This window comes from Talpa europaea (genome assembly GCF_964194135.1).
Source record: "Talpa europaea genome assembly, chromosome: 1".
NCBI lineage: Eukaryota > Metazoa > Chordata > Mammalia > Eulipotyphla > Talpidae > Talpa > Talpa europaea.
This window is the reverse complement of record NC_140073.1, coordinates 109,408,212-109,432,581: the sequence shown is the minus strand read 5'-3', so window position 1 is coordinate 109,432,581 and position 24,370 is coordinate 109,408,212. Positions and strand designations below refer to the sequence as shown.

General features: G+C 37.0%; 1 protein-coding gene across 1 annotated transcript in view; it reads left to right on the top strand.

Annotated features, from left to right (window-relative positions):
* Positions 1–24,141, top strand: part of METTL8 (methyltransferase 8, tRNA N3-cytidine) — a gene marked incomplete at both ends in the record, with an annotated part of 37,259 nt that extends 13,118 nt beyond the window's left edge. Inside the window, 4 exons of the mRNA XM_084239765.1 lie at positions 15,470–15,822; positions 18,199–18,248; positions 22,843–22,906; positions 23,998–24,141. Coding sequence (XP_084095891.1) covers positions 15,470–15,822; positions 18,199–18,248; positions 22,843–22,906; positions 23,998–24,141 — 611 coding nt within the window. The remainder of the gene's footprint in view (positions 1–15,469; positions 15,823–18,198; positions 18,249–22,842; positions 22,907–23,997) is intronic.
* Positions 24,142–24,370: the final 229 nt, after the last annotated feature.

The window sequence follows — 24,370 nt, the reverse complement described above, 5'->3', positions numbered from 1 at the left end:
ATCTACTGATTTCAGTTCAGGCGTCAGTCTCTTTTTCTCCTGATTGTTCCATTGTTTTTGGAGAGCTTTAGTTTCTACCTGTATCAATGCACATGTTCTATTTGGAAGAATTCCCAGTTATTCCAGTGCAGTAGAATCAAAATTAATGAAATAAATTACATATTCACCCTATACCTTCTCTTTTGGTACTCATATTACTGCCTTTTCTGGGAAATATACACAGGTGGTATTTCAAACAAGACATGAAAACATAACTTTAAAATTTCTTTCTTGCTGTACAGTCATATATTTGTGCACATATATTTGTGCATGGTGAGATCATATCAAAATATTGCTGGTCTTTTAGGATAAACACAAAGTTTCAAACATAAAGTTAAGTTATTTTTCTTGGATATTTTTATGTTTAGAGTTTAATTTAGATAAGACTTTGCCAAGCTTCAAAAATGACTTCTAAAAAAATTGGCCTATCCAACTATCACAAAATAAGAAAATAGCAAGAATTGGTGAGGAGGTGGAGAAATGGTAGACTTGTAAAATGATATAGCCTCTATGGAAAACAGGATGGAAGTTCTCAAAAAACTAACAATGGAACAACCATATTATCTAACAATCCTATTTGGATATATAGCCAAAAGAATTGAAAACAGTCTTGAAGAGATATTTGCACACCCATATTCTTACAACACTGTTCAGAATAGGCAGTAGGTGGAATCACACCAGATATTCATTGACAGATAAATGGATCAGTAAATATGACATATACCTACAGTGGTTCTCTAACCAGGATGAACTTTGAGCACTTTATGCTAACTGAATTAAATCAGCCAAATGAAGGCAAATATTATATGATCCCGCTTATATGAAGTATCTAAAGTAAACAGGTTCATAGAAACAGAAAGTAGAGCAGTGGTTGCAGGGACTGGGAGGTGAGAAAACACAGAATTGTTGTTTATTGATTATAGTTTCAGATTTGCAAGATGAAAAAGCCCTGGACATCTGGGCATTTCACAATATTATGAATATACTTAATACTATTAGACTATACACTTAAAGTGGTTAAGATGGTAAATTTTATGTTTTATTTTTTTTTTTCCTGTTTTAAAATAATTAGAAATTTATTTTTTTATATATTTTTATTTTTTTATTTTTTTTTTTTTTTTATAAATTTTATTGTTATATTCCCCATACAATTGCAGCCCCCCATTCTGACCCCAATCCCTCCCCTCCCGCCCCCGCCCCCCTAAAAGTGTCTCTGGTTCATAGTTTTTTGTTGATTTTGATTTTCACTTTCTTATAGTTATTCATTTTCCTGGTCCATTATTTAAGTTTTCTAGATTCCTGCTATGAGTGAGACCATCCGGTATTTTTCTTTTTCTTTTTGGCTTATTTCGCTGAGCATGATCCCTTCCAGCGCCATCCATGTTGCAGCAAATTGCATGTGTTTATCTTTTTTGAATGCTGAGTAATATTCCATGGTATATATGTACCACATCTTCTTGATCCAGTCATCTATTTTTGGGCATTTGGGTTGTTTCCAAAGCTTAGCTATTGTAAACAGTGCTGCTATAAACATAGGGGTGCAGGTGTTCTTTGGAATTGATGTTTCTGTGTCCTTTGGGTACATACCTAGGAGTGGAATTGCTGGGTCATATGGAAGCTCTATGTTTAGTAGGTCCAGAAATCTCCACACAGCTTTCCACAGTGGTTGGACCAGTTTGCACTCCCACCAACAGTGCAGAAGAGTTCCTTTTTCTCCACACCCTCGCCAACATTTGTTGTTGCTAGTTTTTTTAATATGTGCCATTCTCACTGGTGTAAGATGGTATCTCATGGTAGTTTTGATTTGCATTTCCCTGATGACAAGTGATGTTGAACATTTTTTCATATGCCTGTTGGCCATTTGCATTTCCTCTTCAGAGAAGTTTCTTTTAAGCTCTTCTGCCCATTTTTTGACTGGATTATTTTCTTTGTTGTTGTTGAGTCTCATCAGCTCTTTGCAGATTTTTGTGATCAGTCCTTTATCATTAGTGTTGGGTGCAAAAATGTTCTCCCAGTTGGTGGGGTTTCTCTTTGTTTTTGTTATTGTCTCTTTTGCTGTGCAAAAGCTCTTTAATTTGATATAGTCCCAGCTGTTTATCTTTGCCTTCACTATCACTGCTTTGGGTGATGTGTCTGTAAAGATGTCTTTGATGTGCAAATCACGTAGTGTTTTGCCTATATTTCCTTCTATATATTTTATGGTTTCAGGTCTTATGTCTAGTTCTTTAATCCATTTTGAGTTGATTTTTGTGTATGGTGTGAGGTGGTGGTCAAGCTTCATTCTTTTGCATGTAGCGACCCAGTTTTCCCAGCACCATTTATTGAACAAACTTTCTTTGCTCCAATGCATAGTCTTTGCTCCTTTGTCAAAGATTAGTTGACCATAAATCTGTGGGTTTATTTCTGGATTTTCTATTCGATTCCATTGGTCTGTATGTCTGTTCTTGTTCCAATACCATGCAGTTTTGATGATTATGGCTTTGTAGTATAGTTTGAAGTCTGGGAGTCTGATGCCTCCATTCCCTTCTTTTTTTTTCAGGAGAGCTTTGGCTATTCGGGGTTTTTTGTGATTCCATATGAATTTCATCAATAATTGTTCTATTTCTTTGAAGAATGACATTGAAATTTTGATTGGAATAGCATTGAATCTGTATATTGCTTTTGGAAGGATGGCCATTTTAATAATGTTTATTCTTCCAATCCATGAGCAGGGGATGTCTCTCCATTTCTTTGTGTCTTCTTCTATTTCTTTTAACAGTGTTTTATAGTTTTCTTTGTATAGGTCCTTTACCTCTTTTGTTAGATTTATTCCCAAATATTTGATTTTTTTTGTTTCAATAACAAAAGGGATGGTCTTTTTGATTTCTTCTTCTTCAGATTTATTGTTTGTGTATAGGAAGGCTACTGACTTTTGCGTGTTGATTTTGTATCCTGCCACTTTACTGAACTGATTGATGAGTTGAATTAGCTTTTCTGTGGAGTTTTTGGGGTTCTCTATGTATAATATCATATCGTCTGCAAATAGTGATAGTTTGACTTCTTCTTTTCCTATTTGGATTCCTTGGATGTCTTTCTCTTGTCTTATTGCCCTGGCTAGGACTTCCAGTATTATATTGAAAAGCAATGGTGAGAGTGGACATCCTTGTCTTGTTCCAGATCTTAATGGAATTGCTTTCAGCTTTTCACCATTGAGAATGATACTGGCTGTTGGCTTGTCATAGATGGCCTTTATGATGTTGAGGTATGTTCCTTGTATCCCAAGAACTTCAAGGGCTTTTATCATGAATGGGTGTTGCACTTTGTCGAAAGCTTTCTCAGCATCTATTGATATTATCATATGGTTTTTATATTTCTTTTTGTTGATGTGTTGGATAACGTTGATTGATTTTCGGATGTTAAACCATCCTTGTGCCCCTGGAATGAATCCAACTTGGTCGTGGTGAATTATCTTATGGATACATTGTTGGATTCTGATAGCTAAAATTTTATTGAGGATTTTTGCATCAGTGTTCATTAGGGAGATTGGCCTGTAGTTTTCCTTTTTTGTGTTGTCCTTGTTCGGTTTTGGTATTAGTGTAATGTTGGCTTCATAGAACGTGTTTGGTATTGTCCCTTCCTTCTCAATTTTTTGGAAGAGTTTGTGAAGAATAGGCACTAATTCGTCTCTGAATGTTTGGTAGAATTCATTTGTAAATCCATCAGGTCCTGGGCTTTTGTTTTTGGGGAGGTTTTTGATTACCATTTCAATTTCGCTAATTGTAATTGGTCTGTTTAGGTGTTCTATTTCTTCTTTATCTAGCTTTGGGTGATTGTAGAGTTGTAGGAATTTGTCCATCTCCTCTAGATTGTTAAACTTGTTTCCATATAACTGTTCATAGTAGTTACTGATTATTCTTTTTATTTCTGCTGTGTCCGTTGTGATTTCTCCTCTTTCATTGATGATCCTGTTTATTTGTGCTTTCTCCCTTTTTTCCTTTGTGAGCCTGGCTAGGGGTTTGTCTATTTTATTGATTTTTTCAAAGAACCAGCTCTTGGTTTCATTGATCTTTTGGATTGTTTTTTTAGTTTCAATTTCATTTATTTCTGCTTTGGTTTTTATTATTTCTTTTCTTCTACTGGTTTTGGGGTTTTCTTGTTGTTCTTTTTCTAGATCTTTGAGCTTCGAGATTAGGTTGTTTCTTTGCGTTCTTTCTTGTTTCTTGATGTGAGCTTCTATTGCTATATATTTTCCTCTTATTACTGCTTTTGCTGCATCCCATACATTTAGGATATTGGTGTCCTCCTTGTCGTTCAATTCAAAAAATTTTTTAATTTCTTCTTTGATCTCCTCATTAGTCCAATGGTCTTCCAGTAGTGTGGTTTTTAATCTCCATGAGGTAGGAAAGTTCCTTGCCTTCTTTTTATGGTTTATTTCTAGTTTGATGCCTTCATGGTCAGAAAAGATGGTTGATATGATTTCAATCTTGGTGTATCTGTTGATGTTTGTCTTGTGCCCCAGTATGTGATCGATCCTGGAGAATGATCCGTGTGCGCTTGAGAAAAATGTGTACTCCGTTTTTTTGGGGTTTAGTGTTCTATAGATGTCTGTTAAGCCCAATTGCTCTAGGTCTTTATTTAGAGCTTTGGTTTCTTTACTTATTTTTTGTCTTGTTGATCTATCCATTGTTGATAGTGGTGTGTTGAAGTCTCCCACTACGTATGTGTTTTCTCTGATGTCTGTTTTCAGAGAGGACAACAGTTGTCTGATATATTTTGGTGCTCCTTCGTTTGGTGAGTATATGTTAATGAGTGTTATTTCTTCTTGAAGTATTGTCCCCTTGATCATAATGTAGTGACCATTGGGGTCTCTTTTTATCTTTTTGAGTTTGAAATCTGTTTTATCTGATATAAGTATAGCTGTTCCTGCTTTCTTTTTTGGCCCATTTGCTTGTAGGATTGTTTTCCATCCTTTGACTTTGAGCCTATTTTTATCTTTTGTAGCTAAATGTGTTTCCTGGAGACAGCAAAAGGTTGGGTTTTGTTTCTTAATCCAGGCTGCAACTCTGTGTCTTTTTATTGAAGAGTTTAGTCCATTTACATTTAGAGTTAATATTGATATGTTAACATCTGTATTTGCCATTGTGTTTGTCTTTCCTTTGATTTTATTTATTTATTCTTTTAATAACTTTTTTTTTTTTTGGCCTTCTTTCATTGTTATTCGTCGCTCTGAGGTTCTGGCTTTAGGACTCCTTGTAGTATTTTTTGGAGTGGGGGTTTAGTTGCAATGAAATTCTGGAGTTTCTGTTTGTCTGGGAAGGTCCATATTCTTTCTTCAAAGAGGAAGGAGAGCTTTGCGGGATTGAGTATTCTTGGTTGGCATCTGTTTTCTTGGAGTCTGTTGACTATGTCCCTCCACTCTCTCCTTGCCCGTAGTGTTTCTTCGGAGAAGTCTGATGTCAGCCTGATTGGTTTTCCTTTGAATGTTATCTGTTTCTTCCCTCTTGCCAGCTTCATTATTTTTTCCTTGTCCTGGATTCTTGGGAGCTTTACTATTATGTGTCTTGCTGTATTTTTCCTTTCGTCGTGGAAGTTTGGTGTTCTTCTTGCTTCTTGTATATCAATTTTCAGCTCCTTCTTCACATTTGGGAAGTTCTCTTCAATTATCTCTTTGAATATTTTCTCTGTTCCTACATCTCTCTCCTCTCCTTCTGGTATTCCTATAACTCTTATATTTCCTTTCCTCATGGAGTCAGATAGTTCCCGAAGTCTTTCTTCGTTCTTTTTCCTTCGTACTTCTCTTTCCTTCTCTGTTTTGGTTCTTTTTATTTCTGTGTCTTCAAGATTACTTATTCGTTCTTCCATTTCATCTATTCTGCTTTCATTGCTTTTCCCAGAATTCTTTAGTTCTTCCATTAATTCTTTGATCTCCTGCATTTCTTTTACTTCCCTCTTTAGGGACTCAATTTCTTTCTTCTGACCATTGTTTTCCCTCTCTAGGGACTCAATTGCATTCTTCTGATCGTTGATTATTTTTCCCTTATCATTGTTTTCCTTTATGACTTCTGTCAGTTTTTTAATCACGGCAATTTTAAATTCTCTTTCTGGAAGGCTCAGAAATTCTTCCAAGTTATTGTCGTTGCAATCTGGGGGCTGGCTTTCTTTTTGTGGTGTGCTTTTTCTCTGGAGAGTTGCTAGGTTGCGTGTGGTTCTTCTCCTCCCTACTGTCTGTTTTCTAATTTGCCGTATGCGTTGGGACACTGTGTTGTTGGGACTTGCCGGCATCTTGGGTGGGCTTCTCTGTTCCCCTCTGGTTCTTCCAGGAGTCATCTGTCAGTTTCAAGCAGCCTTTACTGGAGAAAGGTCCCTGTTCTAAAATGCCGATGTGGGGACACACTCCCCTGTGCGCCTGGTCTGCCCCGGCGGTGGGTTCCTGCTCCCCTCTGGGCTTGGACTGCAGGCCAGAGGGGGTCTGGCGTGGGCGAACTTCCCCCGCTCACCTCTGGCTCCTGGGGAAGCCTTCTGCAGGTAGTCTTTACTGAAGAAATGTCCCTGTTCTAAAATGGTGATGTGGGACACACTCCCTGCGCTTCTGGTCTCAGGCACACTCTTCTGCGCGCCTGGTCTGGCCCGGCTGTGGGTGCTCGCTCTCCCTGTGGGCTCAGACTACTTGTTCAGAAGGGGCCCGGTGTGGGCTAACTCCCCAGCTGGCCACTAGCTCCTTCAGTAGCCTGTGCTGGGGTCAAGTCGCTAGGTGGCACCAGAGATCTCTCCTAGAGCCCTTGGGGAGCTGATTTTCCACCCCGTGGGACAGGGAGCAGAGCGGGGATGGTAGGGTACACCTCAACGGCTTTGGGGTGCTGTGTCTGCCTTGTGCCCCACCGTCGTGGGGAACCCACGCCCCTAATTTCGTGCCCCGGGTCTCAGTTCCAAAGCCCTCAGTTCCAGGACGCGGGCTGTAGCCCAGATCAGTGGCGCGGGAATGGCGCCTTTTGAATCCCGCTCCCCTGCCTGGGCGCCTTGTTCCTGCTCACTCAGGGAGGGCCTCCGCCCGGGTCTCAGTTCCAAAGCCCTCAGTTCCAGGACGCAGGCTGTAGCCCAGATCAGTGGCGCGGGAATGGCGCCTTTTGAATCCCGCTCCCCTGCCTGGGCACCTTGTTCCTGCTCACTCAGGGAGGGCCTCCGCCGTCTCCCCGCAAGCCTAGGTCGCAGGCGCAGGGCCCTGGGCAGCTGCAATCCGAGCGCCGCTTTCTCGCAAGCTTACCGGGCGGCCGGGGCTGTGTGCTGGTGCTGGTCTCCTCCTGGTGGGCGGGGCTCTCTTTAATGGCGCGTGGAGCTCACCTCCGCGGTGGATCCTGCAGGGTTCGCCTCAGCTCCCGTTCACGGGGTGTGGTGGCCGAAATAGTTCCTTTCCACTCACAGTCCCACTTGCTGCGTCCGTTTTTCTTGTTGGGCGTTTTGGTTTGTTGTTTCCCTCGTCTCTGCCGGTCGGAGAGTGCCGCCTCTGTGGGCGGGGGAGGGGAGCAGGGTTCTGCGCTTCCCTCCCTTCTCGTCCTCTTTTATGGCAACTTTCTTCTTCGGGCAGTTTGCTGGAGTCGTCCGTTTATCTTCCGTGTCCCAGTTCTCACTGGGACCTGCCGCTTTTCCTCCCTATTAACTTTTTTTAATGGGAGATCTTACTCGCAGCGTCTCCTCGCCGCCATGTTGCTCCGCCCCCTCTCTAAATTTTATGTTTTAGAGCACACTATGTCATTCTCACTGCATAGGGGGGAACCCACAAGTATTTTGCCCAACCCCTATACTCTACATGGGGTTTTCTAATTTTTTAAAAAAAATGATTAGTCCTTTAAAACAGCTTGGTTATATTTTTGTTTGTTATTAAGAAATAGTTTATTGTAGTAGCATTTACACAACTTGTAAATGAATTCTCAAATAGCTCAATAAATTTTCCAAACACCCACATCAAAAACAGAATATTGCCAGTAACCCAGAATCTTATTCACACTCTATCTCAAATATAGTATTTCCCTCAATCCCTCAGATCCCACAAAGCACAACCACTACTGTGTCTTCCAATACCCTAGATTAGTTTTGCCAGAATAACCTGGTTCTGGTGATCATCGTTTCTTAATTATTCTGATAGCTATATCAGTGTACCTGTAAAACAGGGCAATTATCAACAAGCCATGGCCATGCCAAATCCAGCCACTGCCTGTTTTTATAAATAAAGTATTATTGGAACACAGACATAGTCATTTGTTTACATATTGTCCATTACTGCATTTGAGCTATATCTGCAGAACTGAATAGTTGCAGCTATTTAGCCCCCCAAAATTACTTACTATTTGGCCCTTTATAGAAAGTGTTTGTCAGTCCTTGAGATAGAATTTTATTTCCAAATTGATAAGCTATTCTAAAACTCCCCAGAAAACAATGTTTGCAGTCCTCTGAGCAGGCCTACCTCAGTGAAAATTATAATCCTACCTATAGTTAACTATTTTTTAAATGACTTCATTGTACAATTGAGTCTCAAGTTTCAAGTGAATATAGCTGTGGAAACTGAGCTAATGAGATAGCCCTCATTAGCTGGCATAAACCGTGAAGGGGGCATGCTGCCCTATATTATTTTCTGGCATCTTTGATAGCTTTTCTTATCCTCTGGCATTCCTTGCTATCCCTTTAGAGCTAGTTCTCCTTTCTTTTCCTAAACATGACTGGGTCCTGGAGAGCAGATAGAAAAGAAGCACACCTGATCCACAATGGAATCATTCTATTTTTATTAGCGTCAGCCATACAGTCCCAGAGTGGGCTATGGCCAGGGAGTGTTGGGGTTGGATTTGAGGGTGCATACCAGTGGCAGTTCTGCTTACAAATCAGCCAACATTGCATTCCTTTGCAGAAACTCTGTCACACTGTTTCTTAGGAAGTGTAATTTTGCTTCTTTGCCAGCAGCTGCACAGACATATTTTCCACATTACTCAAGCTTCTGCTAGTGGCCACCTGGATATGACAAAAAGAGTCAAGCCTAAACTGAATTAAAAGTTATCAGTCATCTTAATTTGTTTCCAGGAAGTTAAAAATTATCCACTATATATTTCCTGATAATATAAAAAACCAAGGCTTTTTGTCATGCTCTTTTGAATATTTCTATTTAGAACATAAATAGAGGAGCAGTGCTGATAATGTTCCCTTAAAATGCTCTGTATGTGGCTGCCTATTTTGGCCTATTTATGTTAACAATGAACTTGAGTGAAGCTAATGAGAAGGTTATTTTCAGGCCCTGGAAACCACAGTAAAGGAAAATGACCGTTCCCACAGAACCATAGTGTGACTGAAATAGAAAGGTGGTGACTGGCCTCTCTCTATAGAAGCAGGAAAAGCAGGCTGGAGAGGACTGATGATACTGCTTTGAAGCATTTGGTTTGCTTATTAGCATGTCCAGTCTTTTTCGGAGCTTGTTTTCTGGCTGCCATGGAGACACAGAACAAAAGATTTCATTTTGAAATGCTTCATGGTGGTTAAGGTTTCTGCTGGGTCCCCCACATAATACTACTTAGTGTGGTGGACTTCATACATGTTGGGGAATTGCTACAAGGAAAGGAATACTATTTGGGTGACTATTTGATCGCACTGAAGCAAGGTATGCAGAATAGTGACTAAGGCTACTGTGAGATTGACAAAAGAAAGAAATCTTTGCCTGAGGAACTATGTTGAGTGACTGGACATGACAGTGAGAGTTAAGTACCTACCCAACCAATCAATCCAGTCTCTGCCAAGGGTCATTGACCTACAAGGAAGAAGCCATAGATGACATTTCTGATTCAATATTTAATGTCTCTGATGAGTATTGGTCAAAGGGAATAGATCTAAAAGCTCTACTCCCAAATTTTGTGAAAGCCCAAAGAAACTCGGTTCTTCCCCCAGTGCCTGTTAAACACCAGTACGTCTTATCCAGAAGATCCTGTTTTTGAAATAGCCAGTTTTCTCCTATCACACAGTACTCCCTCTGGAGATCATAAGCACCATTACTGATCTTATCTCACTTATTTCAATCCCATTGGGAGGAAATACTGGTCGTTCTCCTATGCTGGCCAACTCTCCCGAACATTTCTTTCGCTCTTTGTGTGTGGTAGTCTCTCCTGTCACTCCCATTTCCCATTTCTCACCTATTGTCTGAGCTGTTGGTGAGAACTGAAGTCAGGAAACAGCCTCACTATTCCAAAAATAAGAACTTACCCATTGCAAATACTACAATCTTTTGCTATGGGATGGTTGATATTTCATTTCCATGATTAAAACGTATAACATCCATATTTCCATTAGCAATACTGCTTTCAGTAGATGCCTAGATTAATGATTTTTAATTCCACAGTTACTCTTATTAATTTATTTTAAATTATATTGTTACTCACTTTTCTTTTTCTTTCTTTTTTTTTTAAAGATTTATTTATTTATACAAGCACTGGGTACAGACAGAAGCACGGGAGGGTGAGAGAATTCACTAGAGCCAGAGCGGGGAACAGAACAGACAGACTGATGAAATAGACTGCTGAGGGGAGCAGTGGGCATGGCAGGAGAGGTCTGCGCGCCATGTGGGACCCTCGCCAGTGGCAGGGGATTGAACAGGCACTGCAGAGGCTGTGGGCAGCTTCGCAGCCCAGTGCTCAACTGCTGCGCCACCAGGGGAGGCCCTTGTTACTCACTTTTCTTTTAAAAGCAGGTTAATTTGGAGAAATGACAGAGATACATTTGGCAGCTTTTGAGTTTTATTGCAGCTGGCTATATAGCAAATATAATGGACTCCTAAAGCCTAATAACAAAAACAGCTGCTATTGTTACTTTAAAATATCATTGTATTTATTTTTTGATTGCTGAGTAATATTCCATTGTGTATATGTACCACGTCTTCTTGATCCAGTCACCTATTTTTGGGCATTTAGGTTGTTTCCATAGCTTAGCTATTGTAAATAGTGCTGCTATAAACATGGGGATGCAGGTGTCCTTTGGAATTAATGTTTCTGTGTCATTTGGGTAAATACCTAGGAGTGGAATTGCTGGATCATATGGAAGCTCTATCTTTAGTAGGTCGAGAGATCTCCACACAGCTCTCCATAATAGTTGGACCAGTCTGCACTCCCACCAGCAATGCAGGAGAGTTCCTTTTTCCCCACAACCTCGCCAACATTTGTTGTTGCTAGTTTTTTTAATATGTGCCATTCTCACTGGTGCAAGATGGTATCTCATTGTAGTTTTGATTTGCATTTCCCTGATTACAAGTGATGTTGAACATTTTTTCATATGTTTGTTGGCCATTTGCATTTCCTCTTTGGAGAAGTTTCTTTTTAGTTTTGCCCATTTTTTGACTGGATTATTTTCTTTGTTTTTGTTGAGTCTCATCAGCTCTTTGTACATTTTTGTGATCAATCCTTTATCATTAGTGTTGTGTGCAAAAATTTTCTCCTAGTCGGTGGGGTTTCTCTTTGTTTTGGTTATTGTCTCTTTTGCTGTGCAAAAGCTCTTTAATTTGATATAGCTTTGCAGCAACATGGATGGAGCTAGAAGGGATCATGCTCAGTGAAATAACCTCAGAAAGAAAAAGGAAAATACCGGATGGTCTCACTCATAGCAGGAATTTAGAAAACCTAAATAAGGGACCAGGAAAAAGACTAATTAATACAAAGTAAAAATAAAAATCCACAAGCAAGTATAAACCAGAGACACACCATGGGGGTTGGAGGGAGGGAAGGTGAGAGGAAGGACTAGGGTCAAAATAAGGGGGGGTGCAATTGTATGGGGATTATAACCAAAATGATAATGTATACATTGTACAAAAATGAAAAATGATGTAAGTATTATATAAAATAAAATATTAATTTAAAAAAATCCTTGTAAATAACTACCTACCTCGGGTAAGTTATCTATGTCAAGCAAAATAGTAAAAGAATCCCTCTTACCTTGTGACTATCTTATCACTTGAGCATGTTGTCTCAAGTGTGGCATTTTCTTTCATCTCCTCAGCAGTATTGAATTTAATAAGTGAATAATGTGATAAAAGGAATAGCTGATGTTTTATGAGCTGATAAATTTAGGGTACTTGTTTATAAATTGGCTATGGTTCTTTAAAATTTCATGCACTGCTCTTAGAAATATACTTTTCATTTCATAGCTTTAAGAGTTTTCTTTTATTAGACAATGAACTTTATCAGTGACATGTGGAAATTTTCAACTTTGAGAGCTCAGGTATTTGCGTAATTGATGTGCAAAAATAACTTTAAATTGCTTTTTGTTAACATTGCAACTTGGAATAAATTTTCATAATTCATATTAATCATATCATATATGTCAGATACATAAATGGTTTAATTCAATTTCTTAGTTGTGATATTCAGTGTGATTCAGAGTGAATTCTGAATATTTAAGTACAGTTAGTGTGGCATTTTCTTTCATCTCCTCAGCAGTATTGAATTTAATAAGTGAATAATTGAGAGACTTTGCTTTATCTGACTGTGGTTAAACAGATCACCACATCCCTTTTACTGCCATTCGCATAGAGCAATTAACTCTGAATCAGCGACTTAAGAAAGTGAAAGGAAAAATTGCTTCTCCAAGAAAAATTGATCATTAATATACCTATTTAGAAGGTGAGTTGGATAAGATGAAAACAGCATATTTCTCTATACTCTGTTCTTTAATATTTGTTGACCTGAATTTGAGATGAGTTAACAGCACGTTGAAACTAAAATTTCACTCGTGGGTAGAAAGTAGTCCTAATCCCCTGTTATCACAGATACTCTTGCAGTAAGGGAATTAAATCATACACTGAAGGTGTTTACTTTGTCTCACAACTAACATAAATTTGAGTTTGATTGAGCTCCCTCTGAGGTATACCAAGCTGTCACACATTACTGAATATTGTGGATTTCCCAGCTTTGACTGGAGATGCTGTTGAAAGAAAGTATAACATTAAAAGGAAAATAAAAAGTTCTGGCCCAGGTAGCCTAAACCCTAGCCCAGCGTATGTGCTATTTCTGTTTTGTTTCTATCCCACAAACCCATCTGCTCTAAAAGAACTTTTTATGTTTCATTGCTCATTGTAATATCCTGATTATTATGTATAGATTATTTTTTATATAATTCAAAGAATGGGATTTAATTAATTCTTTATTTCTGCTCTGTTTCTATGAAGGTTCATTATGATCAACATTATCTTCACAAGTTACTTATACTGATTATAAACAAATCACTAAGGTTTGACTTTCAACTCAATGCTTCATATTGAGAAAGAAGTACAAAATCAGAAAAACATTATTTTCAGATACTGATTTTGCGTTAGGATGGCAGTGTAATGTATGGTTAAAACTGTGAACTTTTAAAAAAATTTATATATACCTATATATATTATATCATTGTTCATTTTTGTACAATGTATACTTTCTCCTCTCAGGTATAATCCCCATAAAACTCCCACCACCAATTCACCTGTGCACCATCGCTGTAGTCCGCTCTTCCCTCTCTTGTTTTGATCCTTCTGCCTCCCCCTCCCTTGTCGAATGTCTCTAATTTATAGTTGCCTGCTTGTTTTTTTAAATTTATTATTATTTTTCCCTGATCCCTCATTTGGTTTCCTCTATATTCCTCCTATAAATGAAATCATCTGATATTTTTCTTTTTCCTTCTGGCTTATTTTGCTGAGCATAATCCCTTCTAGCTCCATCCATATTGCTGCAAATGGCATGAGTTTATCTTTTATGATTGCTGAATAGTATTCCATTGTATATCTATACCGCATCTTCTTAATCGAGTCATCTATTTTTTGGCATTTGGTTTGTTTCCATCTCAGACCCTAAATACAGATGTCTGTATTGCAGTCCTATTGCCAGATACAATCCAGCCTTGATGGGAAGGAAGTCTTATGACCAGATGGGTGGAGATCATGGTACAAGGCCGTACAGATGAAAATGAAAACTACAAGGGCTTTAGGGCCAGGCTCTGTATCAAAGATGAACCTTACCACAGACAAGTGCTGTTCTGAGGGCAAGGCCTTCTTTAAAATTATGAAAGAAATGAGTCCATTTGTTTTAGTTTTAATTAATTTTGGGAATAAATTTAATTAAGCTAAATTTGGATATCCATTCACATAGATTAAAATTCAAATAGAAATTTTCCCTCTAACCCCAGTGCCCAGCTACTCAGTTCCCCTCATTAGAGGCAACCAGTGTTACTAATTATGTGATTGTCTTTCCAACCAAAGTATTTTGTACATATACAAGTAAATAGGTGTATATGCATACAAATGTGTTTTTGCATATGCATACACAGTATTCTTTTTCTTTTAACCAAAAAATATTGTGTCTGTTCTACACTTTGCTTTTTCGTGTAATTCTAAATCTTGGAAATGATTCTGTATAAATAGAAGATCTTTTTCATTATTTGAAGCATTGATGTCATGTGTCTACATTGGGCAAAATTATCTTAACTCAGAAATTAGGCCTAATGCATGGTAATATCCAAGAAATGTTGAATGAATGAGTGAGGGAGTGAGTAAATTATTTATTTTAGGTACAGTAAGGAAGAAGCAGAAAGCTAAGAATTGTCTGAAGTTCTGACACTGTTGACCTGCCCCTGACCCAGGAACCCAGGAAACTTTAAAGGATGTCTTCACAAAATGTGTATTTCTTTTAAAAAGTCCTCAGAAATTCTCTCTAAGGTGTCATATCGGGAGAGAAGATATCAATAAGAAGAGATGCCTGTGGAGGTTGCAGGAGAGTGAATAAAGCTATGGGATTGCCCCTAGCCTGCAGTAGGCAGAAGCATGGTCCTGGTTCTAATGTGACAGGGCTCCTAGATATGGAAAGAGTAGATTCATCTCTCTGTGCTGTCCTTTTTTTCAAATGTAAAACAGGGGGAAGGGTTCATTGGGGAAGCAGTGAATTGTTTCAGTATATTGTTCTGGCTTTAGAATTTTATCATTTATAATTCCACAATTTCTTATCTGATTACCAATTTACATTGGCATGCTTGTTAAAACTGCACTTCAGAGGCAAAAAATGAGGTTTCCTTTCCCTATGTCAGTAGAATTTTACAGGTTATTGGTAAAAATGTGATTATTAAGATCCCAAAATTAGACTGCAGAAAATAGCTTGTAGCGATTATAGTCCTCACAAAAATGCATTGGCCAAGCTATTAAGAGGTTTTCAAGGATAAAACTACATATCCTACCCATTGTCATATTTTGAGAATTAATACTCTAGTTTCAATCTTTAAGAGATGAAAAATATCAAATACATAAAATTATAATAAACTTATTCAATAATAAATATAATTGTTATAAATGAAAAATAATATATGTAATATTTAACAGTATTTAATGATTAAATAGATTAAGTTACTAAGGTAGTAACTAATAGTAAATATAATTCATAGTAAAATAAATCTTTTTTCCTCTTTATTTTAGTTAAATATGAAAGTGAAGCCAGTAAATACTGGGACACATTTTACAAGATTCATAAGAATAAATTTTTCAAAGATCGTAATTGGTTATTGAGGGAATTTCCTGAAATTCTTCCAACTGATCAAAAAACTAAAGAGAAGGCAAGAGAATTATCATGGGATTATGTTGAAACCAATGCTACAGATTGTTTCTCAAGAATGCTCTGCCATACTATGTCTGGAAAGAAAAGTTCTGGTTCATCAGGTAGTCAAAGCAAACCAGAATCAGACTTTCTCAACCTGGACTCTAAAGAACACAGAAAAGTACCTCTGAAGATGGAATTTCCTGGCAGCATGGCCACTTTCAGAATCCTAGAGGTACAGTACTACAGGGGCAAAGAAGGGTTGCAAATAATTTTACTTTTTAATTAGTTGATTTTTTTAATTAACTTTTATTTTTTTAAAGATTTATTTATATATGCATCCAAGAATTGGGGTATAGGCCAGAGCTGGTGGAGGGGGGTGGTAAAGAGGATTCCCCAGTGGGGAAAAGGCAGACTGATTGAAATACACTGTTGAGGGGAACAGCTGGTGAGACAGGGGAGGTCTGCTGCGCCATGTGGGTTAGCTCTCTGGCCAGGGATTGAACCTGTGCAGTGGCTGGTGATAGCTTGATAGTACTGTGTCTTTAACCCTTGTGCCACCAGGGAGGCTCATATTTTTTCTTATTTATACATACAAATACGGGGGTGTAGGCCAGAGGTGCGGGAGTGGGTGGGTGACAGGATTCACCAGAGACAGAGTGGGGACCAGAACAGGCAGATATACTGAAATACACTACCAAGGGGAGCAACTTGGTGAGGCAGGAGAGGTCTGCTGGATTAGCTCCCTGGCCAGGGATTGAACTCAGGCCGCAGCAGTGATAGTGTGACAGTGCTGAGATTTAACCCCTGTGCCACCAGGGAGGCCCCAATTGATTAATTTTTTTTTTACTTATTTACTTCTGGTTAACAAAGTGTGTTTATTGAAAAAGAATGAGCAAAGTACCAGTTAAAAAATAACAATCACTACTTAAAGATGGTGATCAGTAATTAATATTTTGGTACATATTATTTTAAGTATTTTGTGCTTTTATATCAAAGTGACTTCATGTTCACTATGTAATGATCATGCTCCCTTTGCTAATATTTTTGTAAATAATTTTCAGATGCACATTCCATATTCTATTATTAATGATCCATATATTTTTTTAAAGATTTATTTATTTATGCAAGAGGCGTGGGATGGTGAGAGAATTCACTAGAGACAGAGCAGGTAGCAGAACAGGCAGACGGACTGAAGACACTGCTGAGGGGATCAGTGGGCAAGGCAAGAGAGGTCTGCCACACCATGGGGGTTTCTCCCTGGCAGCCGAGAAACAAACCCCCTCTGCAGAGGCTGCGAAAAGCTTCACAGCGCAGTGCTTAACTCGCTGCGCCACCGGGGAGGCCCGGGATCCATATTTTTTGGGAAAAATCATCAAATATAAATGTTTGCTATACTTTCGTACATAGAAAATATTTAAGGAACTCATATCTGTAATCAACTCATATCTGTACATTTGTGATTTTAACATTTTTAAAATTTGTATTAATTTCTAACTTGCAGGGATAATTTTAAGTACCAATGAAGTTTTGGTGTTAATTCTATCTCTGTTATCACTTCTTTTTATGTGAAATAGAAATAAGTGAGATATATGGTTTGCTATAATCTGGTGTAGATTTTGGCTGCTTCTTTTTAAATGAACTTCTTTATTATACCAGTAGTATATATTGATTACAGAAAATTTGCTAAAGAGTAATTTAGAGAAATAAAATTATCTACAATGCCACAAACAAGGGATTTAACCACTGTTAAAATTTTACTGATTTTTCTCTTTTGTTTATACTGTTTTATGTAATTGGGTGATACTGTGTGCTTATATTTTGGGATTTTGCTTTGTTTCAGTTTATCATAAGCAGTTTCCCCTATCTTTAAAAGTTTTCTATAAACATTTTCGTGGCTTTAAAATGCTTAACTATGTGCAATGCCATGATTTTACTTAGCTATTTCTATGCTGCTGGGCATTAACATTTTTTCAGGTTTTCTGCAGCAAACATCTCTGGGTACAGACTTTAACGTATTATCTTTTATTAGAGTGGTTTAGATATGCTAGTTCATAATTTATACAAAGTTTTAATATGTATTGCCAAATTGCTGCCTAAGAAATTATACTTATACCAGTTCATGGTAGTGTGTATCTATTTCATTATATCCTCATTGGTTGAGGTATTCTTTCTTAATTAATGCTTTCTGCTTTGGTATACAAAAATCGTACCTTGATTTAATATGTAATTCTTTGATTATTAAATGGGTCACATTGTTCTTCAAGTGGTTTACTTGTACTTCTTTTGTGTTCTATTTCTTTTGCTTATTTATGTTTTTTAAATGAGCTTTGCCCTTTTTCATATTTATTGCAGATTTTTTTTCACAATGTGTTGGTTACTTCTTAATGTCATTTATTTTGGGGTTTGGTGTGTAAAACTTCCAAATGTTTCTATAGTCAAATTTCTCAATATTACTCTTGCGATTTATTTCATTGCTTTTGAGTTTAAAAATTCTCATGTACCCAGAGATCCAATAAATTTCTTCCAAAATTTTTTAATGAAAAACCTGACGTTGGGGAGGAAAACTCAATCTTATTTTCATGATATTTCTTTGTTCTTTTGGTTTTAGGTTGGCTGTGGTGCTGGAAATAGTGTTTTTCCAATTCTGAACACTTTGCAGTGAGTTTTAGACTTTTTCTCCTACAAAATTTTACATATGTAAGGATGTTGAGAAATTCTGGAAAATATTTGTTGTATGTATTTACCAGTAGTGTTCTTGTTCCCATGTAAACAATGACTAAAGCAAATTTCAAAAGAAATACCTTATTCTCAGTGTCTAATTTCATGTGAACTAGGAATTACTCTGAATATAGTATTTGTACACCATTGTTTGAAATAATTTTTTAAGCTTTTGTCTTGTGGATGACAGAATGAGAAAAGAGCAAGAGATTTGATCCTGCACTAAGCTGTGAATTGCTAAACTTTCAGAGATTTATTTGCTTCTCCAAGATACACAGGTGTCATTTTACACACAGTGAATTGAATTTAAAGCTTACACTTTAACCCTCATTTTATTTTGTCATCACACTATGTAAACCTCCATATGTCAGTGATTGTCTCTAGAACTTGAAGTTGTTTGGAGGTAACAGCTACTAACCCTAGGACTCAGAAAGCAGAAGTAGATAATAGGAATAGAGATGTTCTTCTCACCTGCCTTTCCTATTCACCACCCCATCTAAATGGTTTAGTGTCTCCATAATAAAGAGATACACCTTACAAAACTTTTCCAACACCTTTTACCTATAGTTGATCTGTGAAGTACTATTTTTTTAAGTTTACACAATATCTTTCATGTTATTACTTTTCCATTGTAAAATCAACATGAGTATTTTGCATGACATTTCCTTTTGAGGAAATGATGGGGAGAAAATCACCCATTATCCTAACATGGCTCCTGACAGAATTTTGTTCTAATTCCTTTCAACCTTTTCCCTTTGCATTTTTTTTTAATTTAGTGATGCTATTTTTTTTAACCTTTCATTTGAACATGTAAGAGTGTTTGGAAAGAAGAGTAATATAGTGGATTTCCACATAACTGCCACCTCTGTTCAACATTTATTAATCCAGTCAACATCATGACACCTAATCTTTAAATACTTATAGTGTAGCTCCAAAAAGTTAGGACTTACTCAGTACGTCTATGAGCCTAACATAATAAATAGTAAGTAAGTCCCCAATATCAAGTTACCGGTTAAAGTGACAAGGCAGAAGTGATGCTGATATATTTGCAGTTCTGAATGCCCTTTCTCTTTTTGTATTCATGAATTTTCTTTTCTTTTTTTACAATTTCTGAGTCAAATTCTCTTGTTCTTTTATAGCACATAGCAGGTTCCTCCACCCTAGTGGTCTCTGAACTTAAATATAAATCTCCTACATTGGCAGTTGATTGTGTTAGTTTATGATTCATCTGAAAGTATTATTTAGCATACCATTTCTTTAAATCTTTTCTCTCCAACTACTATGTCTATTCCAATGTATTCCTTGAGAGCATATTTTACCCTAATCTGATTTTCCAGGTACCCTAACAGTGCAATATAGGTAGTAAAAACTCAGTACTTGTTGACAGATTAATATCTCTGCTGCCAAAATTTTTGTTCTAATTCCTTTCAATCTTCTGATTACCATTAGTAGTTGGGTTTTCCCCTTTCCTCTCTCCAAATAATAATAATGGAAAGTTCTTGCCTCCCCACTCTCTGACTTTCTTCTGGACAGTGTCTTTTTTTTTGCCTTATATCCATATTTTAGAAATCATTGTAGCTCAGATGATTAATGCATCTTTAAAAGGCAGTCAGTAATTAGCCTTCCAAATAGAAGGTTAGACTTCCCCTCCCCCCAAGAAATTATGTTTTATTACTTTTGGAGAGTATAGGACTAATGTTTTGCATTTTCAGAATATTTTATCATAATTAGATCTCTGGAATTGAGAGGCCATATCACTCTCCAAGGATCATTTAATTCTTAACCCCCCTGCCAAGATAGTGCTTGGTGTTGTGGTGGTAGTAGTGATATTTACACCTGTTTGCTGGGAGAATGGCCAAGCCAGTCAGCTGATTTTACAGAAAAGCTCTGGAAAGTCATTGGGTGGTCATAAGACTTCAGTGTGGGCTGCTGATGTAGAGTGAATTCAGTCTCAGAGGTCATGCTGCTGTCCTGGTGGCACACATGGCAAATGGCACATGGTTTTCTTTTGCTGCTAAACTGTTTTGTATCTTATGGGTGTTCAGTAACCACTGCCCAAATGTAGAGTGTACACTTCATAATGAACTAGATGTGCTAGGATTCATTAAAGTGTTTTTAGTTATGTGGAAGCTTTTACCGAGCCATATTAAATTCTCAAGCTTTTAAGTTTCTGGAAGGCAAAGACAGATCTTCCTTTAATAATGTTGATGATGATGGTAATAACAGCAATAGCAGAAGCATAATAATAATTATAGCCTCAGTACTTATCAGGTGCTTGCTTTGAGTTTAGTACCCCACTAGAAACTTGACTATATGAATCTAATCATTCACAACCACCTTGGATGACATATTTATCTCTCTTCTAAAGATGAAGAAACAGAGTTAGAGAAATAAAGTAACTATTCCAAGGTAACAACAACTAGTCCTAACAACTAAGTAGTAGAGAAAGAACTGAAGACTTAAGCACTATGGTTTCAGAGCCCTTGCCCTTAACCATCACATCACATAATGTTGTGTGCATCTGAGTGTTTATTAATAATATTGCAAATAGGCATAACTATCAGCAAATTATGGAGTCACAAATAGATAGCTTGACTAGGAAACAATAGACATATATGATGTGGTAAAGCACTGTTTTTATATGGGACAGATGAAGAAAACATAAGTAGTACAAGTTTTAACTTTGACTCAGTTGTGGTTAACTTTGTATAATACTATTCATGGTACTTTAACTTTATTGGACAGATCTTAAATTGGTGCAGCTTCCTAGTGCCACACAATGAATGAGTTACATGTGAACATAGTATTTATCAATGAGTAGCATTTTAAAGTATAATGGATATTTGTGCTTGTATTGCATATTATATAAAAGTTTTCCTTGATTCAGATGCTTCTTGAATAAATTTAGAAGTTCTAATTGTGTCCTCCAAGACATGCATATCCTGTCACATACTACTGTGGGCTATGTGAATCAACTTTGCTTCTCATCCTTGGCTTGTCACTTCCACTTGTAAACCCTAATTCCATTTCCTCTTCTCCTCACTTAGCAATGCATCCCCTCTTCAAAATCCTTAAGATTTATACTCTAGGATGCCTGTCCTTTCCAGAAGACCACTTCTTCTTCTTTTTATTTTTTAATTAAAATAATGTTGGTTTACAACACTGTATATGATTTAGGGGAATAAATGAACACATCCTCAGATATATGTCACTGCACCACACCCACCACCAAAGCACCCATAGTTTTTTACCATAGAGTATTGAGCTTCCTCTTCCCTTTGCCCCCACCCCCAACCTTCTAGAGAGACTTCTATAAAACTTGTATAAAACTGTTCATATCCCCATCTAGACTATAAAATCCATGAGTCAGGCCATTCTTATAATTACTGTTTGATAACATAGTGATCTCTTTGTGATAAGGACATGCTACTAAGCAACATGATGCTAGCGTTATTTGATACTAGCGTAAGAGCGAGGACAGAAAGGATATTGGCCCACAAAATTTAAAGTATGTACCAGTACATGAGTAACTGTGGTCCAGCCATTGTTTCTGAATTTCAGAAAAAAGCTAAACAGGAGCTGTGGTTCAGTGGAGAACAATGAAAATTAGTCGAGGTTTTCATATGGATACCCCTTCTCAAAAAAAAAAAAAAAAAGACACCTGACATTACCTATTTTATTTATTTGTATTTTTTATTTATTTTGTTTATTTGTAAATAACACAACTGACTCTTCGAGAAGTTAAGTCAAATTCACAGAGTTAATTAGTGGCAAATCCAGGATTTAAACATAGGTCTGTTTGACTCCATAATCCATACTCTTATTATTTTATTAGGTGATTTCATTTGCTACTTAATTTTCTAATATTTGGCACATACAAAGTTCAATAAGTGTTAGAGTAACTTGAATAAATAAATAAGAATTGATATATTATTGTTTTTTATTCTTCTTTAGAAGTTGTATTTACATGCTGCTAAGTAATGTGTGTGTGTGTGTGTGTGTGTGTGTTTGCATCCTATTGGGGCATCAGAGCCTCTGTGAGGGGCCCAGGAGCCAAATAAGTTATACACACACAGGAGGAGGAATGAAGTACCAAAGCACACAAGATCTGAGAAACTTTGGGGAAAGATTGAACTTGGCTAAGCTAAGAGGAGCTACAGGCCATTCTGGCAGAGAAGAAAAAGTGCCTAGGGAGAGGACCAGAGAGAGAATGAGCAATATTGCATGATGGCCTTGGAGATTTCCCGTGTTCAGAGTATAACGTGATAAAGGCAGATACGCCCAAAGAACAGAGACCCCTAAGCCAAAGCAGGAATTTGAAATGTAATTAATATTAAATGTTTGAGACAATGCTGGTTCAGAAGCAACATGAAGACACCCATGCACTACTATAGAGAACAGTATTAAAAAAGAAAGGCCAAGCCAAATATCATCTAAAATTTTATAAAAGAAATAATTATTAATCACTTCAAACCTCCAGTTTCTTTTCTTCGTTTCTGTACTTTAGGTTTAAATATTTCTTTCATTTTCATAGAGATACTCCAGAGTCCTTTCTTTATTGTTGTGATTTTGCTTCTAGAGCTGTGGAACTAGTCAAGGTATGCCTTATATTTTCTTTAAAGAGAGTCATGTAATTTATTTGCAAAATTATAGTTTATTTGCTGTTGAAGTGATTTTTTGGGAAATGTTTCTGTATCAAATCTTAATCTGTGACCACTTTTAACTGACTTTTATAATTGCTAGAACTCTCATTTTCAACTAATGCCTAAGATACTATCCTAAAACAATATAAGTCATCTCAAATTTAAAATAGAGTTGAGGGACTAGTAAGTACATCTAGAAAAGCAAATAGCTCACACAAGGTGATATTTATGTTTATGTCCTAAAGCCTTACACGAAGCCTAGCACATAGTCGACCCTGATTAATTTAAAATTTGGGAAGAAAAACGTCTGAGAAGGCATGGTTGCAAATATGAAATGTGTTAGTATGTAAGGAAACAGTCATTTAGACTTTTTCTAAAATAGACATTTTCTTTTTCTGAAAAGCTATATAGGAAAAGATAAAAATCACCTAATAATCACACTTCCTAGGGTTCTAAGGTGAGTCAATGTTAATATTTTGGTATATATGTCCCTAGTATTGTTTTTGTAGGCAAATTTTATGTGTGTGACTGTATAGTCTAATGAATTTTTAAAACAACTGCTTTGTTGATGTACATACACAGTTCACATACCATAAATTTGACCATTTTAAAGTGTACAATTGAGTTGTTTTTAGTTATTTTTACAGAGTTTTGTAACCATCACCTTTATCTAGTGTTGACTGTGTAGTACAGGATATTTATCTTTTCAGCCTGTGGAGGCATGGAACAAACAGAGGGAGAGGGCTGAGGGACCATCTGAGAACCTCTGAAATAACATGCTGCTTACTGGCTCAAATCTTGTCTTAACTCCACTTTCATAATTAAAGAGAGATTGGAAAGAATATTTGCTATCAACTCTAAAATTTAGACTTAATTTTTATGGCATCTTAAAACAAACTAACAGAATAGAATTAGAAATAAAGTGCATTTAGATTTACAGAGTAAAGGCAATTGGGAGAAGTAAAATGTGTGATCTTTTTATTTTAAGAAAAATACAAGAAGTTTGCTAACTACTTTTTTTTCTTTTTATTCCTTTATCATGACAGTCACACTCATCCTACCGAGCAGCCCAGTGCTGTGCCTTCATTCACGACATTTGTGATGATGGCTCACCCTACCCTTTTCCAGATGGGATCCTGGATGTCATTCTCCTTGTCTTTGTGCTCTCTTCTATTCATCCTGACAGGTAAATGAAGATGAAAGGGCAAAGCAAACGTGTAAAGCTCCTTTATCAGTAGTGGTTTTCAGAACTATCAAAGCAAAATGACAATTCTTGAATTTATTACTTAGTGAACTACATTATGTATAATATGCAGTCTTTTAAATGCAGTTTTTCCTTTCTTCAGACTTTTAGAAAGAAACTGGTCAAACTACTTCATTAGTGAGCTTTCTGTCACTGTCAGAATGAAGTGAGCATAT